The 17,889-nt window shown below is 47.3% G+C and overlaps 1 protein-coding gene across 1 annotated transcript in view; it reads left to right on the forward strand.

Moving 5' to 3' along the window:
* Positions 1-57: 57 nt before the first annotated feature.
* Positions 58-17,889, forward strand: part of SZT2 (SZT2 subunit of KICSTOR complex) — a 57,569-nt gene continuing 39,737 nt past the window's right edge. The window contains exons 1-15 of the mRNA XM_088526103.1: positions 58-89; positions 547-672; positions 822-995; positions 1,315-1,485; positions 3,193-3,324; positions 5,406-5,565; positions 6,010-6,116; positions 6,279-6,489; positions 7,663-7,833; positions 13,207-13,438; positions 14,111-14,240; positions 14,849-14,991; positions 15,661-15,813; positions 16,161-16,275; positions 17,626-17,831. Coding sequence (XP_088382229.1) covers positions 60-89; positions 547-672; positions 822-995; positions 1,315-1,485; positions 3,193-3,324; positions 5,406-5,565; positions 6,010-6,116; positions 6,279-6,489; positions 7,663-7,833; positions 13,207-13,438; positions 14,111-14,240; positions 14,849-14,991; positions 15,661-15,813; positions 16,161-16,275; positions 17,626-17,831 — 2,261 coding nt within the window. The 5' untranslated portion in view covers positions 58-59. The remainder of the gene's footprint in view (positions 90-546; positions 673-821; positions 996-1,314; positions 1,486-3,192; positions 3,325-5,405; positions 5,566-6,009; positions 6,117-6,278; positions 6,490-7,662; positions 7,834-13,206; positions 13,439-14,110; positions 14,241-14,848; positions 14,992-15,660; positions 15,814-16,160; positions 16,276-17,625; positions 17,832-17,889) is intronic.

A 17,889-nucleotide genomic window follows, 5' to 3' on the forward strand; every position in this document is an offset into this window, starting at 1 on the left:
GGCGGCGCGGGGGCGGCGCGGGTGAGAGGGCGCGGGGCGGAGCGGCCGCCGGCGCGGACATGGCGGCCGCCGAGCGCGGCGACGGGGAGGTGCGGGAGAGGGGCCCGGCGGCGGCTCCGGGGCAGGACCGGGGCGCGGGGGGGTGACGGGGCGCGGGGGGAGCAGGGCCGAGGTGGGGGGCAGCCCTGGGGGGGGGAGCTGCGGGGTGTGGGGGGGCACGGACGGAGTGGGGGGTGACCGGGGTTGGGGGGCAGGGGTGATGTCGGGGGTGGCTGGGGCCTTTGGGGAGCAGGGCTGGGGCAGGGGGCGGCTGCGGCCCGTGGGGGCAGCAGGGGCGTTGGGGGGCCGGGCCGTGGGGAGGTGCAGGGGGCTGCTCTGGCCTGCAAGGGAGCAGGGGCTGGGGGGGTCCCCGGGCCGGGGGGACGTGGGCACGGGTGAGGGGCGCTGCTGAAGGCCTCCCTGGAGGGGCTGGGGGCTCCAGCTCCTTCCCTCCTCTATGGGGCCCTGCGCTGACCTGGGGCCTGGCCGCGCTCCCCCGTGCCGCAGGTGGAGGAAGCAGGGCACGTCTTCCTCCTCATGAAAAAAGACTACCGCATCTCGCGCAACGTGCGCCTCGCCTGGGTCCTCAGCCGCCTCCACCAGGTCATCTGGGCTGTGCCCGAGCCGGAGCTGGTGAGTTGGTGCCCTGGGCTGGAGCAGCCGGTGCCTCTGGGCTCTGCACCAGGGCCTGCAGGAGATTTTAACCCTGTTCTTTATTCTGATTCTTCCTTTGATACGTTTGGCTTCGTGGTCTCCCACACACCAATAACCTTTTTGCGCAGGTGAAGTCAGAAAACGAGCTGGACGTTCTCAGCATCTTGCCTAATGGGTGGCAGCCGGACGAGCCTGTCCAGCCTCGGCCCTATCTCCTAGTGCCCTCGACACGGGTCACCTTCCTGGCCCGCCAGTACCGGTTTGTGATTGAGCTTGACCTGAGCCCTTCCACTGGGATTGTGGTAAGTGTAGGAATTGCCTCTCTGTGTTGAAAGACTGGATTTGTTTGTCTATGCTGAGAAGGGTTATTCCTCTCCATGTCAACCTTAGCTTTTTGCAGAGGACTTGCTTTCCCAAGAGTGAGGCATGAAATGCTCCTAGCTGGGCAGCTTCCGAGCAGGTCTCTGTTGGATGCTCCGTATGTGTCCTTTGCTTGCTGAGAGCTCTTGTTTTAGTCCAGCTGCTGTTAGAGAAGGGTGTTTGTTCATATGTCTGTGTCTGGGGCAATGATCAATGAGGTTGAAAGTAAAGAAGCTAAGTTTCCTTTCTCTGTTTCTGTAGGATGACTCAACAGGGGAGATAATTTTTGATGAAGTGTTTCATGCCCTTTCACGATGCCTAGTGGGGTTGTTGAGACCCTTTCGTATCCCTGGTTCAGACATTATTTACCAGCCAGAGATCTTTGTGACCATCCAGGCGTATTCCTCCATCATCGGCCTGCAGTCCCACCAGGTAAAATTCTGCCTCTTCCTTGGCACATCTCAAAGCACGAGCAACCTGCTGCATTGGTTGCCTGTGAACACAGAGGGAAATGGGGACATGTGTGTGCTGGGCTCTTTTAAATGTGTTATTGTAGGCTTGTTTCATTACAGTGTGCAGCCTAGTGCAATAGGTATGCACACGAGCAGCTTTCCTGGGCAGGAAGCAGAGGTTTCTCAAGGGGGAGCGAGGCCTAGCAGAGAAGGATGCCCGTAGGCATGTTCTCAGAGTTAGGTTGTAATTAATGCTTCCCTCATGCCTTTTTTTTTCCCATCCACAATTTTCTGTTTAAATAATTTCTCTGCCCTGTTATAATTAGCTTGGAACATGGAATAAGAAGCAGCATCCCCCAAAAGCTTGTCTGCATGCTTCAGTTGGGTAGCAATGATTTATTCAAAGATAATTACTGGTTTACACAAACCTTACTCTTCTTTTTTTTTTGTCAGTATGAGCATGTTTCTTCCTGCAGGGAAGAATAGCCCAGCCCCAGTTAACCTCACAGTTACTTGAGACAGAGCAGGTTCTGGTGTATGATTCTAATGCGGGGGGTTGAAGTTTATCCTTGTATTGGTTCCCTCACCTCACAGTAGTTTTGCATCATTTTTCCATTTCTGATAGTGTGCTTCATCCCACTGCTAATATCACAGAAATAGGGTGATAAACAGATGATCTGTTAAACCTAGACCTGTTCTCTCCCTCTCCTTTCCCTGGTCCACATCTGCCTAAGACTTCTGTGCAGACTACAAGATTAATGGTCTGTACAGTATTTGAAAAGGGCACTGACTGACACCTCAGTCAGTTCTTAGGTGCTATAAAAGTAAGCAGAGCAGGAATTTCCCCATTTACCAGTGATAATTAGTGGTAGTTTTGCCCATCTGTCCTGCAGACAGAACCGTGCTTTGCCTCAGTGTTTCTCCTATTCACACTGGGTTGAGCACTACAAAGTTGGTACTTTCGTATTCTTTAGATCCCATTTCCTGTGTGAGGCCAGTAACTGTCATCTCTGGACATAATTGAAAAAAGCTATGTCTTCTTTTTATGGAAGAAAAGACATGTATGTGTGTAGCTTTTCCAAGAAAGCCTGTCTGTTTTTCCCATGTCACTCTGTGCCCACCTCACGCTGAGGGAATGCCACGACAACGAGCAGCGTTGCCTGCACATTGCATTGGTCTGGGCAGAGAGAGCCTGTACAGCGTGCATGTGTCCTGCCTGTCAGCTCAGGGAGTTTCTGTGTGACAGTCTTACTCATCCCTCAGCCTCTTCTGTAACATCCAGCCACATTTTTCTATTTTTTTTATTTCAAGTAACTGTTCCTTTTCCCAACTACTTACTGAGAGATAATTGGATTAGTCTAAAAGTGAATTTAAATTAAAACAAACAGGCCTTCCTTACAGAGATCGGATCAGATTTAGGACTTTTGCTTTCTCGTGATCACTGCAAGAAGGCAGCAAAAGAAGTAGAAAGCTCTTGCCCAAGAATGAGAGTGTCTTCCCAGGCACTTCCCAGAGCAAATTCCAGGCATCTACTGCAGATTTGCTGCATGCAGGCAGTTGGCCCCAAGCAGAGAGGCCTGTGATTTGTCAGGGATGTGCCCGAACGCCCCAGTGAGAGCTGCTCTTGTGGGGACTGCTACTCTTTAAAACCCTGTCTTGATGGCTGCTGTGTGTATCCTTGGTCCAGGTGCTGTTCCAGGGCTGTCAGCTGGATGAGACGAAGCGGGAGGCCTTTCTGAACCAGGTGTACACGCAGCTATGTGCTTTTGAGAACAAAGTGGCAGAGATGCTTCAGCAGCAGTATGAACCCAAGCCACAGGTGAGAAGGGCAGACGTGGTTGGTGTTTTTTGGACTCACTGGAGATTTGCACTTTGAGGCTCTTCTGTGGTGGGCTGATAATGAGAGGAAGAGTCATGTAGGTCTGGAGAAGGAACAGCAATTTCTAAGAGAACTTTGTGGGACTCAGTAATGAGAAATGAACTCTGAGGAAGCAGAAGCAATAAGCATTGAGGAGAAGGACTGACATGAACACTTCTTTTGTCCAGGATTATTATGTAGTAAAGCAAGCGGACTCCTTTATAGGATTTCCTTCCTCCTAGGACTGTTTTCTGTCTGAAGGGGGTGGTGGAGAGGTGATAAAGCTAGTATCATTAATCTGTAAATAACTGTGAAGATACTATTGGCCCTTGTTACAATCTTGAATGAAGATGATTCCTTGTTAGCATAAAAACTGACTTTGCAGCTGAATAAACAGCCCACAGATCTTCAAATACTCCTTGATATGTGGTAGGTGTTTTTATTAGTCAGGGATATAGATATCAGCAAGTTATTGATAGCACTATATAATACAGCTTTGGGTGAAAATTAGAGCAAGATTGTAATCTTACAAGCAAAGAATGAAAAACATGGATTATGATACTGCAGTGTTCACATAAATTAACAATATATATCGGCACTCTTCTTGTAGTCATAGGCATGGCTGGTCCAGTTGAATTTTAGTCCTTTAGTATTAGTTGGTAGCATTTGGGCTCAAGGAAAAAAAATCTCAATTATGTGAGCAAGAGGCTAGTGATGACCTCTGGCCATTCCATATTCAAAGAGATATAACCCTCATCTTCTAGCTGAAAAATATTTATACCTCCGAATATTAAGACTGTCTGTCGGTCATGAAACACAAATTGACTTGCAGGAAGGAAATAACTTTTCTACTGTGTCCAGGTGGTATTTTTACAGTGCCTTGTATGCATTCCTGCTTGCCCTGATGTATTCGACGCCACTGTAACATCTTCTATGCTAGTGGGAGACAGAGACGGAGACAGAGACGCGCTCCCGAGCCGGAGGGACGGGCAGATCCTGCCACAGGCTGTGGGGTGGAGGTGGGAGGCCCCAGGGGAAGGCAGGGGCTGAAACCTTTTTTTTTTTTTTTTTTAACTCTTGAAGTTTCATCAGCTGCATCACTGTCAACAAGTGCCTGAATGTAAGGCATCCAGCGAGTTAATATGATCATAGTCAGCTTTTTTGCTCACAGACTCGGGCTTTTCTCATCTGTGCAGAACAAAAAAGCAGTTTGTCTCCTATCCATTCTCTGAGCTAGAAGTAAAAATATAGCAATAGCTTATTACAGGATGAAACTGCCAGAGCCTCCTGGGCATGAGGGGCCTATGAGCACTTGAGGTTCCTCACATGTGTGGCACAAATTTTGTGCTTTACTTGAGGGACACTCTTGTAGAGGATACAGGAGAAGCCTGCGTGCATTTGCATATATCAGCATTGCATCCCTAGTGCTGTTTACACAGAGTTAAATGTATAGGCGCAGACTTTGTCCTTTCTTGGGAAGTTCCTTACCTGCTCTGCTGCTGAGAGATGTTGCCTCAATCCCTTGAGGGATTCTGAATTTTAGCTGAACAGATGCTGAATATCTGAAGCTTCTACTAAATGACAAGGGAAAACAAAAGAGGTATTCAGCATCTCTTTAATTCTTCTGCTTTATCTAAAGCTCTGCAAATTAATGTGAGTGACCACAAAGTGTCCTGTATTTTCCTGCATGTGAGAAATAAGCTTATAATAAAGCTCTGGCTTTGTCATCCCATTCCTCTACCCCAAAGGGAGCTCTGGCGTACTCTTTTAAGGGGTCCAAATGACTAGGACTTTGAGGATGGTTTGAGTTAGGGCTAAAAGTGGAGCTTGTTAAAGTGCTCCTGGGCTGCCAGACTATAAGGCTGCTAATACTAAAGGCTGCTTAGGAATAAGAACTAAAGTTAGGCTAAATTCTGGCTGATGTTTTTTTTTTTAGTTTGTTTTTTTCCAGGTGGACTTGTCACCCCTGAGCCAGGAGAGCCCTGGTGACCCTCTGGAGCTGTTGGGCAAGAAGCCCAGCGTTATTTGTTTGTTTTTTCCAGGTGGACTTGTCACCCCTGAGCCAGGAGAGCCCTGGTGACCCTCCGGAGCCGTCGGGCAGGAAGCCCAGCGTGTCCGTTGTCACCGCCGACGTCGGCCTTGTCAGCATGGTCCGGCAGGGTATTCTGGCACTGCAGTTGCTGCCCTCCAACTCCAGTGCAGGTTGGCTTCATCCTCCCGGTTTGAGGGTGCCTAGTTGTTTGTGGATGATTGTATCCTGCGTCCTGGGCATGAGTTTTATAGGAACTGGTGCATGGACCCTTTGGTTCCTTCATCGAGTGCAGCTTTTGCTCTGCACTCGATGTGGGAATGAGGAGGACACTGTGCTAAGCACCATGTACACTGTGAGGGAGTTTGCAAGGAAGCACAGCTACAAGTGCTGCTCAGGGCAGAGCTGTGGCCCGGCAGGATGCTGCTCTGCACAGTCACGAAGTCTACCAGCTCCACAGTGCCTTGAAAGCTGCTGGTATCAGTCTGAACAAGCCACAGGGTTTTTCTTTCTGTTTGTGCCATGCCTAAATGCCATCTGCACATCCCACGTGTGTGCGTGGGCAGGGTGGCAGCTGGCTGAGGTGGAAATGCTCTGAGATGTTGTTGTCTTTGCAGGTATAATAATAATTACAGACGGTGTGACCAGTGTCCCTGATGTGGCTGTGTGTGAAACCCTACTCAACCAGCTTCGCAGTGGCACTGTGGCCTGCTCTTTTGTGCAGGTATGTCTGGCTTCAGTGGGGAGTGGAGGGGCTACTGCCTGCCAGAGGGAGAGGTGGAGAGGGGTCTTCTGTCCCTCTCCGAGGTCTCTGTCTGTACCTGTTCTCTCCCGTGTCCTCAGTACTACAGTATTTGCACAAGTCTCTTCTTTATCTACCTTTTAGGTGGGCGGTGTCTACTCGTATGATTGCAGCTTTGGCCACGTTCCCAATGTGGAGCTGATGAAATTCATCGCCATGGCCACTTTTGGTGCTTACCTCTCCACGTGCCCCGAGCTGGATCCCCTAAGCCTCGATCTGAACGTGTATCACAAGGCGTTTCTGCTGTACTCCTTCCTGCGCACTGGCGAGTCCCTGAATCCCGAGTACTACTGCGGTGAGGAGTGTGCATGTGCTCCCTCCAGCAGATGGATGTCTTGCAGCACCTCTCTTTGGGGTGACCCCCACAGGCTGGGTTATGCTGATATTTCCCCTTGTCCCCTCTGGGCCATTGTGAGTATTATGGAGATGAGGAAAAGGCAGCAGCATGTGGGGTTTGACGAGAGTGCTGCAGTGTTGCGTGCTTGTGCCTGTGTGAGGAGGAGGGCCCGAGGAGTGCTCAGCATACCAGACCTGCAACTCCTGAAGGCTCTGAGCACTACTGGGCCTTGGAGCCTAATCTGTGACTGCCCTCATGCTTCCTGGCTTTAGGAATTTGGGGAAAACTAATTTCCCATTCTGCCTCAGTCCCCTTTCTTTGGGCTCCGCTCAGCAAACTGCAATTAGGGCCGCTGTGTTGGAGCGTGGAGGGATGAGAGTCTCTCTTCCAGCCTTTTCTCTGCACTGGCTAGCTCACAGATGGGGACATTTTGGAGAGTTTGTCCTGATCAAGCTTGCAAATGGCAATTTGGATTGAAAAACGAGGCCCTGGAGAAGCAGCCAGAACGCCTCTCTTGATTGTTCTTATTTTGTGCATGTTAGTGGCTGAGAGTATGCCAAGGGACACTAGTTACAAGTAAAACCTGGAAGCACTCTTTAGTGATTAGGTGGATTTCTGATGCCATCTGTGCTTTCTGTAGCTTGGCAGCAGAAATCACATACAGTGAAAAGTTTGGAGAGAGCTGGCTTAGCAGTTGGGAATGTTGCATCATTAAAAAATCGTATTTGTGGTTTAGGTTAAGGCTTCCACTTCCTGACACCTTTTGGAAAGCACTTGGGAACCTGAGCTTTTTTCAGGGAAAGGAATAAAGTCTAAAAGCTTGCAGTGGCCGTTACAACAGCTGTACGGTTCCTGTCTGTCTAGATTAAACAGACTGAACATAAAACTGCATGCCCTGTCGCAGAGGCCGTAGGAATTGGGGCCTGGCCCCCACCCTGTCTGTCTCGCAGGCCTCCTGGCTGTGCTAGCAGACCCGTTTGCTGTGTTGCAGAAATGGCAACAAGGGGGTGTACATGGTTCCCCAGGCCAGAAAGTGCTAGGCAGCTTCTGTAAAGCACCTACAGCCCCTCTAGGACAAGAAGTGGGGGAGACGCTCCCTCATGAGCCTCGTTGTCTGTTGCTGGTTTGCAGTGTCGCAGCACAGGCTGTTCAACGAGCACCTGGTGTCGGCGAGCAGCAACCCGGCCCTGGCCATGAGGAGGAAGAAGCACACGGAGAAGGAGGTGCACGCCGACCTCGTGAGCGTCGTCTCCGTGCGCCTGCGCGAGGGCTACAGCATCCGCGAGGTCAACATCACCAAAGGTGACTGGGCTGGGAAGGGGGCTGGGTGCTCGGACAGGGCGCTGTGCTGCCTCGGGAGAGGGGCTGTGAGATGGGAGGACGTTGAGGCTGTTTTCTACCAACAGCTGCTTGGCGCAGGACTGCCTGGTTGTGCACTTGCTGGGCTGATGCTCTGTGGCCACATGTGCATGAAGGGGACCGGCAGACAAGCTGCAGTCCTCAGCATCTTGGAAATGAGTCCTCACAGTTGCAGGGAAACAAGGGACAGACTTGGTTTTCTGCATTTTTGTGGTTCATCTTCTTCATTCTTGTTTCATCATTTCTCTAGTTCCTTGCCAGAACACACTGCAGAATTTTAACACTAATTCAAACACTCTAATACAAAAAAAAAAAAAAAAAGTCTCCCAGCTATAGTGTTTCAAGGGAAAAAATTGGGGAAACTAAGGATATTGCTAGGTGAAAATGCCCAGGACATTGAGCAGTACTAGGGGAATGTCAAAGCACCCACTATTTCTGTTCTTTAGAACTTGATGGAGGTTGTTTGGGCACCTGGAGTGTGAGAACTAGCCACTAGTCAGGGCCCTCAAGGGTTTTGATTATTCCAAGGAATGAGTTAGAGTAAAACTTAAAATTTCCACCTGTGACTAGTGCTTTAACTGAAGGGGAGAGACAAAAATCCAGATACCAGTCATGAGTTGCAGGCAAAGTTAGAAATTATTATTGATCTTAGCAATGACCAGCAGAAACCCTGAGTTGCACTCTATAAATGTGTGCAGCGCATGATAATCCAGGATCCTCACTATCTTTTGGGGGTTATTATTGTGTAGAACAAATTTTATATCAAAAAAACAAAGTCTGTGTTATAACTGCAGATTTTTCACAACTGCCACATGATGGTGTTTTTTCTATCAATTTATTGGGATCTACCTTAAAGCTATTTAAGTATCTTGTACCTCTGTTCCTGCTTGGAAGATTGTCCCAAAACATCATTGCTTCTCTAGTTTGCATTCTAAACTCAATCAAACCAAATTAGATCTGTTTGACTTCATTATTTTTAATCAAGTTTATATTCTCCCTTTCTGGCACAGTGGAAACATATTTAGGAAAAAAGTTTTTCTCCTTTGTAACCTTCCTTTTTCCTTTTGCCAGACCAAACAAGTCAATGTTTTTGTCCCCTTTAATAAGGGCGGGCTTTCTGCTCTCTTTGTTTATCTCAATAGCACATTATTTTTTTTCTAGTTGTTCACTTTTCACAGTTTGGCCTCATATTTCTTAAAAGCAGTTGATAAGGGTGCTGCAAATGTGGTCTTATCAGTGCCTTGGTCAGTAGTCCTCATAGTTGCCTGCTTCTTAGTTAAAATACTTTATCTGATAAACCAGAAATTACATGAGCTTTCTCCATGGTTGCATTACATTGTTTCCTCAAAAACTCCTACATCCTTCATGCATCTTTACTTCTAGCTGATGAGTTTTTATTTTTTGTTGGATTTTTTTTTTTAGCTAATGTCAAAATGTGTGGGGTTTTTTTCTTTGTTTGTTTGTTTTGTTTTGGTTGGTTGGTTTTTTAGTCTCTAAATGTACTTTTTCACATAATAATACTCTTAAATTCATATCAATCTACTGCTCCATTCTGTGTAGTTGACTAACTGTGATTGCGGTTCCTCCTGACTTGATGCTATTTACAAACTGAATCTAAATCTAGTTTTTGTCCAAAAGTTGCTCATGATCATATTAAATGGGATAGTTTCTGAAGCTGATCTTCCAGCTGATCTACCATAAATTTATTGTTTCAAGGTGATTATATTAAAATTAAGAATGTAAGAAGATTTTTCCATTGAGACAGCTTTTCTAGTAATGCCTCTAGGCTGCTTTCACTATTCTCCTGTAGGCAGAGCATGAAATACTTTGCTTAAGTTCAGGCACGTCAGGTCTCTGGCACTCTCCTTGTCTAGGGCTGTCTATGACCATTCTGACAAGTCACCTACTGCACGAGCTGTGTTCATTGGGCCTTGTATCTTTCTGTGCACAAGTTCACTAACAGCTTGGAGGGCAGTGGAGAAAGAGCCTTTATTTAATTGAATGGTGAAGAGCTTTTGGTGACTGGGAAGTACCATGCAGAAAAGCTGGAGAAAAGCACAAGCTGAGTCATGCCAAAAGCAATTAGACAAATTGGTGATGGGAAGGGGGGCAGGGGAAAGGTTCATTAAATGTCTTTTTAACCAAGATATAGCTACAAGGTCTGGCTCAGGGTATCCTTAAGAACCTAATTCCTGGACCCTAGAACAGTGTGTGTGAAATATTGCTGCATATTTACCTTGCTCCTGTGTTTTTCCTCAAGTGTTCTGTTGTCTTCCTTCACTCGTAGGACACCCAGTGTCCTATGAGGACAAGACAGCGAACAGGAGTTCCTTACTGAGTTGGAGTTACTGTCCGTGACAAGTAACTAAGGACAGGTGCATGGAGAAGAGTAAGAACAGGGAAAATATACGTGTTTACCCCCAATATGTACTTTCTGCTTTCTTTTTTTCCATCCCCTCTTTTTCCTTGAACACTGTGCAACCTGGGAACTCCTTGAGCCAAAAATAGTTTATTTGTATTTTCATAACTTTTTTTTTTTTAAGGAATTTAAAAATGAACGCGTGAGTGTCAAAAATAGCGTTTACATTTCTATGCCAGCCTTCAGAATAGTAACTGATAATGCAGCTTACACTTTGGAAAGACTAAATGGCCCTGAGGAAGTGTTGGCTGTGATCAGAAAAAAAAATGGTTGAACCAATGTGTGAAAGTATAATTTATAAAAGACCAGGGCATTTAGTGATCCAGAACTGTCTGTGCAAAGAAAAGCAAGCTTGGCTAACCCAGGCTCTCTGGGCCTCTCTATAGAGAAGTGTATAACAGAGAGTAGCTAATTAACTGGGATTGCCAGAAGCTTTTGCCAAAATTTAAGAAGCCAAGTGGCTGTGAATCAAGAAGGGGGAGAGCTGTTGTGGACTTCGACACTGTCACTGTTCTGCTTCCCTTTGCCAAGGGCAGAATGGAATCAATAGCTGGCTTTGTGCTTGGAGGTGCCAGAGGTTGTGTGTGGTGTTTATTACTGCGCTGCTTCCCATTACTATTTGGTTTCTGATATGAGGTGTCTAAAAGCCTACCAAGGTTGGGAATACAGAAGTTCTTGTGAAAGGGGGAGGAACTGGGAGGATTTGAGAAGAGAGAGGCTCTGTCTGAGAAGCCATGGGGAGTGGTGGAGCTCCCTTCCACTCGTGTTTCCTCGAGTGGGGTGTTGTCAGGATTGCTGTTTGTAACAGAAACAACAACAACAACAAACCCTGCTGACCATTTTTTACTGCTGGGAGCTGAGGAGAGCCCTGAGGACATTTTTGGACCTTATCCTCCTTCATGAATCACAACGTAACAGTTGGGCACAAACTGGCCACTGATATTGACTGTCCTGAAGGTTGGGACTTGAGAGGATGAAGTGAAATTTTAAAAACTGGAGCTGGATCTCATGGAAATGAAAGCAGCAAAATCTTTCATTAGCTATAAAGTCAGGAACCAGAAATATGCTGCTTTGCTGTACGAACAGACTAAAGATTAATTTTCGTTATGGTCTGAAACTAATCAAATGTTTTGCCTCTTTTTAATTTTTTATTATTATTATTTCGCTTGTGTTGGATGGTAGGAGCAAAGCCAGGATGACTAATGGAAATGCAGGTGGGAGTAGGAAATATTTTCGTTAATGATCTGGGCAAAAAATGTAGGAATTTACTTATCATGTTTGCTGTTGATGAAGTAGGGAGGCTTTGTTATGGGAACCAAAATATTGTGCAGAAAGCACTGGATGAGCACTAGGGCAGTAGAAATGAGATGCAGTTTGACAGAATGAAATGCAAAGACACGACTCTACAAATTCTTGTACAGTCCCTCTGGTAAACTAAGATAGTCTTCATTTGGAAACAACAGATGGCACAAACCTGGCAAATGCTTTTATAGTAATGCTTTTATAGAGAGCCCACTGTGGAGAGCATTAGTGGCCTTCAACACCCTTGGTAAGATCTGAGGTGAAATTACAGCATATACCTTTGATCACTGTTTGGGAAAGGTGAATTCCTTAGGAGCAGAAAGGACGGAGGCTGGAAAGGGGGAGAGCCTGCGCTGGACTAATACCTGTGGCTTGGCTTAACCTGCCTATTGAAAGCTGAATTTGGGGAGGATTTCTCCCCCTGGTGTCCACTCACTGTCAGTTCTCTGGAAATGAAGTTTATCAGAATAAAAACAATTTTAGGAAGAGAGTGAGTAAGCATTAATGGGGCATGTACTCTGGAAATTTTCTTCCAAGCATCCATGGGGGAGGAACACTCTGAGGCAGCCTCCCACTAAGGACTGCAGGAGCAAAAAGCAAATTGGCCCTAAAATAGAGCGCAGTCAGCCTGTGAAGGGGTGGCCTGATGGGCCTGTGGCAGCAGGAGATGCAACTCTGCAGGAAGCACAGGGCCCGGGCTGGTGACCTGTTTGGACCGTTCCAGCACATCCAATCACTCATCTCACAAACACTGCAAGTCCAGCAAACTATAGAGCACACTAGACATCAAAATAGATGATTGAGCAGTTGAAATAGCAGTGTGGCACTCTTATAGAAAACGAATTTCACTGGGTTGTTTTGATACAAATACACAGGCACAGTCAGCAGGACTGTGACAGTTTTTTGTTCTTCTGGCTCAGTGAGGTTTGCAGTCAACTTTTTAGCCTTGCTAGAAGCGAAGTGATGAATTTAAAGCAAGAGATAAACATGCACATTTTGAAGAATGGATGAGTGAATGGATACTTCTTAACTTCAGAAGCACCAAAGGAGAAGAGGATAAAGCATGGCAAGAAGCTTTCATGCTTCAGGTTCAAGATTGCACCAGGTGTTCTCCTGACAGGGAGAACATGGAGTGTAATTCAAGTATTAAGCTGTATCTTCTGGTTTCCTTATGATCTGGGTCCATTGTATCCAAATACCCATGTTTCTGCAGTGGAATAGATAACTATGCAGAGTTAAGAAAAATTTAGAGCTTAAAGGTCCTGCTCATCTGTGCAAAGCAACCAAATTTTCTTGGAAGCAGGACTGAGGCTGTGAAGAACAGCCCACTGCAGATGTCAGCACCGCCAGGTTCCAGTCACCTTCTGCTCCGCAGATACCTCACGTGCAGTTACTCTCCCAAATGCTATTGAGCAAAGCCTCCCTCTGTTGGAGAGGAGAGAGAATGACTCCAGTTAGAGGAGGCAGCCCTTACTCTCCTGTGCTGTCCTTACACTGCTCAAGCAGTCTCCCTGTACTCAGGAGTCCCTGGTCAAAGATGAAGCTCAGCTGTTTGCAAAACAGGCACTTGATCTCATTCTAATGCTTCCATGCAGGTGGGTCGCAGCTGGAGGTGAAGCTCGTGCTGCTGTGGAAGCATAACATGAGGATAGAGTACTTAGCCGTGACACCCTGGCCCTTGGACCCACTCAAGCGCAGCACGTGGGTGGAAGTGACCATGGAGGGTAGCTATGACATCTTGCATGATATCAGTTGCACCATGAGGAAGCCCATCACCAGTCTGTACCGCACTACCGTCATACGGCGCTTCTGGAACACCTTGCAGAGGTGAGTGAGACCATCCCAGCAGTTCCCATTGTCTGGAGTAGCAGAAATTCTTTTCCTTCCTCAATCTGAGGTCCCAAATTAATGTGCTGTGAGAAAGAAGTCCTGTTTGTGACAAGTCTGCATTCTAGTCAAGGAAAAGATGCTAACTGGCCTGTGATCTAGTCCATAAATTGTCCCATGGATAAGATACTGTTATCTGTGAGTCCTGATCCTGATCAGGATCCTGATCCACCGAGTGATGCAAAGCCTAACTCGGTCTCCCATCTCATGTGGGTGTTATGTTCTTGCAATGCTGCCTTGCTGTGAAGGCTGGCAGTGCGAGGGCTCGTTGGCAGTGGCTGGGTGGCACAATCGTGTTAAGAGGAACCACTGTTACTTGTCTCATGTCTTCTTGGGTCGCTGGGCTGGCAGGATATACCATTTCCTGGCTAGGGTGGCCGTTAGCCCTCGCCTTTCCTCGTGCTCTTCCCAGCTCTGCTCGTCCAGCTTGCGTGTTGGGCTGTTGCACTGAGCTCCCTTTAACGGGCTCTTTGCAGCCAGGCATTGGATCCTGGCTTTGGCCTGGGGGCTGTGTTGGTGCGGAGGGCTCATGCTGTGTGGGGAGGCTTTGGGCTGGCTGGGCAGTGAGGGGAAAGGCTGGGTGCTCGTGCCTGAAGGCCCCTTGTCTTCCAGCATCAACCAAACAGATCAGATGCTGGTTCACCTGCAGTCTTTTGACACCGTCCCCGAACACTTCACCATTCCTGAGAGCACCAAGAACGGTGTGCCGCTCTTCTACATCCCCCCAGGCTCCACCACCCCGGTATGTCCCACCCTTGTCCCCTTTCATGTGGCACGGGAGGTCCCTCCTGCTTATTCTGTGCTCCTGGGTAATGGCAGGCAGGCAGGGTGTTCAGGTGCAGTTTACATTACTGATTTCTACACTGTGTATGCATATATATCCCACTGTATATCTGGAGTATCCAATCTCATGTCCAGCCACCCATTTGCTTCTGCATCTGCAGCAGTACTGTAGTGGGGGAATTGCAGTGTTATCATATAAACACATTTGGTGTTGCTCAGTGCCCCGATACAGTATTTACATATGCACTTTCAGGCGAGTTATCTCGGCGTTTCCTTGCTCAGCTAACACAAGCCATGTATATTCCTCTCAAAGTGCACCATTGCTTATATCACCTTTTCCATAATTTTCTTGATGCTAAGTAGTTAGTTTCCTGATTAACTTCATATTTTAGAAACCTAATTTATTTTTCATCATTGTACTGACTGTTTTGATGTGAACAAATTTAGCTATTTTCCTGAAAGGGATGCAGCTAGTTTCTAGGCCTACACAATTCATGCCCGAGAGAGACTGTCTACGGGACTGGTTTCTTTCTGAGCGTTGCCTTCCTACCTATCTCACTTTTTCAGGTGCTGTCCCTGCAGCACAGTGGGTCTGACTCAAGCCATTCCCAGTTTGCCTCTTACTGGAAGCCTATCCTCTCCATGGACGCCAACTTCTGGCAGAGGTGGCTGCACATGCATCGCATCGTTCTCCTTTTGGAGCATGACACGTATGTAACTAGTAGGGTTGAGCTTCCAGTCTTGCAAAATCAAGGCATCAGTTTGTCCAGGCAAACATTGTGGAAACTGTTTCCCAATTCAGTCTACCCACAGGGTTATGGAAGTTTAATTTAAGTATTGCAGGTGCCTATGGCCCAAGGAAGAGCTCTGCCTGCTGATCCTGATGGATGGTGAAGGCTTATTTGTCTGACAGGGATGGTGGGCTGGGAAATCACCAGTGTCAAAAGGCAGGGAGTTCTCAGGAGAATACGTTTATTTTTCAAGTCCCTTTTGGGGTCAGATTCTCTGATTGCCAGGAGGATGGGCCTTCCAGTTGGAGATATCCCATAACTTTTTGTTTGCTGCTTTCCCAAAGCACTGCTTTTCTGGGGACTGGTCCTAGATGCAGAATTATGTGAATATTAGCTGTGTATTGTGTGGGAGGGAGATGGAAACCATACAAGGCTCTGCTGCCTGCAAACTGGGGAGCAAAGCCCCTGTGCTAGCAAGGAGTGTGGCCCTCACTGATGCGCACAGGCAAGGGAGGTGCTTGGATGTGGGTTGCTGTGGAGGAAGCAGAGGGCCGATGTAGCGGGCAGGGGATGGGCTGGAATAGATGTGGCAAAGTCCCTGTAGGCTTGGGGAGATGGGGTTTGATCACTTGCTGCCCCACTCTGCAGGCCTGTCCCCAAGCACCTGCACACACCGGGCAACAACGGCCGCTACAGCACCATCCAGTGCCGCATCTCTCACTCGGCGCTCACCTCCCTCCTGCGCGACTGGAGCAGCTTCGTCCTCGTGGAAGGCTACTCCTACGTCAAACTGATGCAGGGGTGAGTGGCTCTGGGGGAGTCCTGCGTGAGGAATCGGGTACTGAAGCCACAGATTCTGTTAGCCCAGGATGCTGTGATGGGCCCAAAGCAGGTGTCTGTCAGAGATTATAAGAACAGAACAAGCAGATATGAAACCCTGTGTGTTCTGGATTGCTGCTGCTGTGAACCAAATGCATGCCAGAGAGAAAGACACATTAGTCGGTGGTTTCTTAACACTACTGCCAAGTTATGTGGGCCGTTGAGCCCTGAGGAGATGGCCTCTGCTAGGTCTGATGCTGTAGAGAACAGCGAGATCTCTTTCAGTTTTGTCTCTGTAGTTCATTCCATGCTTAATTCCTCATCCCTAGCTCTGAAGATCCTACTCCTTCTTCATTTTATGTGGTGCGGATCATCTCCAAAGCTCCCTGCATGGTTCTCCGGCTGGGCTTCCCCATTGGCACACCTGCACAGGCCAGGAACAAGGTGAGAGCTTGCTGACCCCCTTCCAGGGGAGGGAGGGCATGCAGATAGCTCTAGGAATGGAGGTGGTGGGGAGGCCTACAATCAGTACTATGGCCAGGTATTTTCTAAAAACTTGACTACTATATTGGGGCTCAGAGGGGTGGGAATTTATTGGAACAGAAAGGGGCAGTTTGTGCAACACTTTCTAGTTTAAGACTATGAAAAATCTGAATTCGGAGACTTGAAATCAATAGAATAGCTGGGCAAATGAATGCCTTTGCCACTGCTTAATAGAAGTGTGGGGCTTAAAATGACACTAAGATTATCTTATCTGTCCTTGCAACCAAAGCACAATCGATATTGTCAGTCAGGAAGAGCAGATATTGTCTGGCTTGTCTGTCAAAGCCTTTATGATGAATGTACTACGTGTTCCATAAGCTATCTGTTTCAGGAGGTGCTGAACTGTGCATGTATATTGAATCATTAGGGTAAAGAGGAGTTGGCATTAAAATGCAAACACTGCTCTGCACGAGCAGTGTGGAGAGGGAAAGGACCATGAGACTTAGGAAATGGTTTAAAGATATGTACGTCAGCTAGGTAGGCTTTTAAAATCCCATTCGCCTCAGCAGAAATGGGCTGCATCAGTCAGATTCGGGAGGTTAGACTGACTGTTTCTCCAGCTCTAATGGTTGAGACAAGTCTGAGTGTTCTTAGGTAATAGAGTTAAGTGTGAAGATGATGTCCTGTTATTAATATTTATAAATGTTTTGCTGTGAACAGGAAGTCTATAATTAAACCTTGATCTTTTGCCTTCATGAAATAAATTTTTAGTTTGCTCAACTTATCATTAGCTTGATCTGGAGAAAAGCTGACAAATGTGGGGAAGACTGTCTCTTTTGAGAGTATGAATCCAGATAAGTCCAAGTGCTCTGGCTGTCTGGAGGATCTGCCCTTTTATGTCTTTAGGGGATCCAGGTGTTGGCACGTAGGCTGAGCACACCAAGTGACAAATTTTACGAAAGAGTTCCCTCTGGCAGGTGCAAGTAAACACCTGCCTTATGGGGAACATACAACACAGGCACCCTGCAGCTCTGAGCAAGCTTCAGATCATCACACCAGGATTTTTAGATCATAAATTGTATCATACACAATCTGTTTTTTGACTGCTTTTTGTTTAGTTTTTAAAATACGATTGAGAGAGCCCTGTGGCATTTTGATCTTGCTAGTGCTTCACAAGTAAAATAACCTTCAACTCTTGCTCATGTGTAAATCCACGGTGTGTGCTGGGCCTTTTTTGTCACACTCTTTTCCTGGAAGCTGATGTCTCCAGACAAAGGTGGTCATTCTTACCTTTTGCTTCTGTCATGACAGATAGTGGAGGAGTTACGGGACCGAATCTTGCAGCTCCGCTTTCCCCACAGGGTCCAGAGCAAAGAAGCAACTCCAAAAGCAAAGAGGAAAATGTTTGGCAGTAGTTCTCCTTCCAAGTCTCCACCTGTGACTGGGACTCAGTCAGCCTTTTCAGATAGGCCCTGCCTCGTAGTGCTGCACAAGCCTTTGGAAAAGCTACTCATCAGGTAGTAACTGCAGTAACGCAGCAGCAGTGACCAGCAGTAGTGATGAGCACAGCCTTCT

Source organism: Tinamus guttatus, unplaced genomic scaffold, assembly GCF_059628265.1.
Source record: "Tinamus guttatus ecotype Peru unplaced genomic scaffold, ASM5962826v1 Tinamus_guttatus_pri_ptg000242l, whole genome shotgun sequence".
Lineage (NCBI taxonomy): Eukaryota > Metazoa > Chordata > Aves > Tinamiformes > Tinamidae > Tinamus > Tinamus guttatus.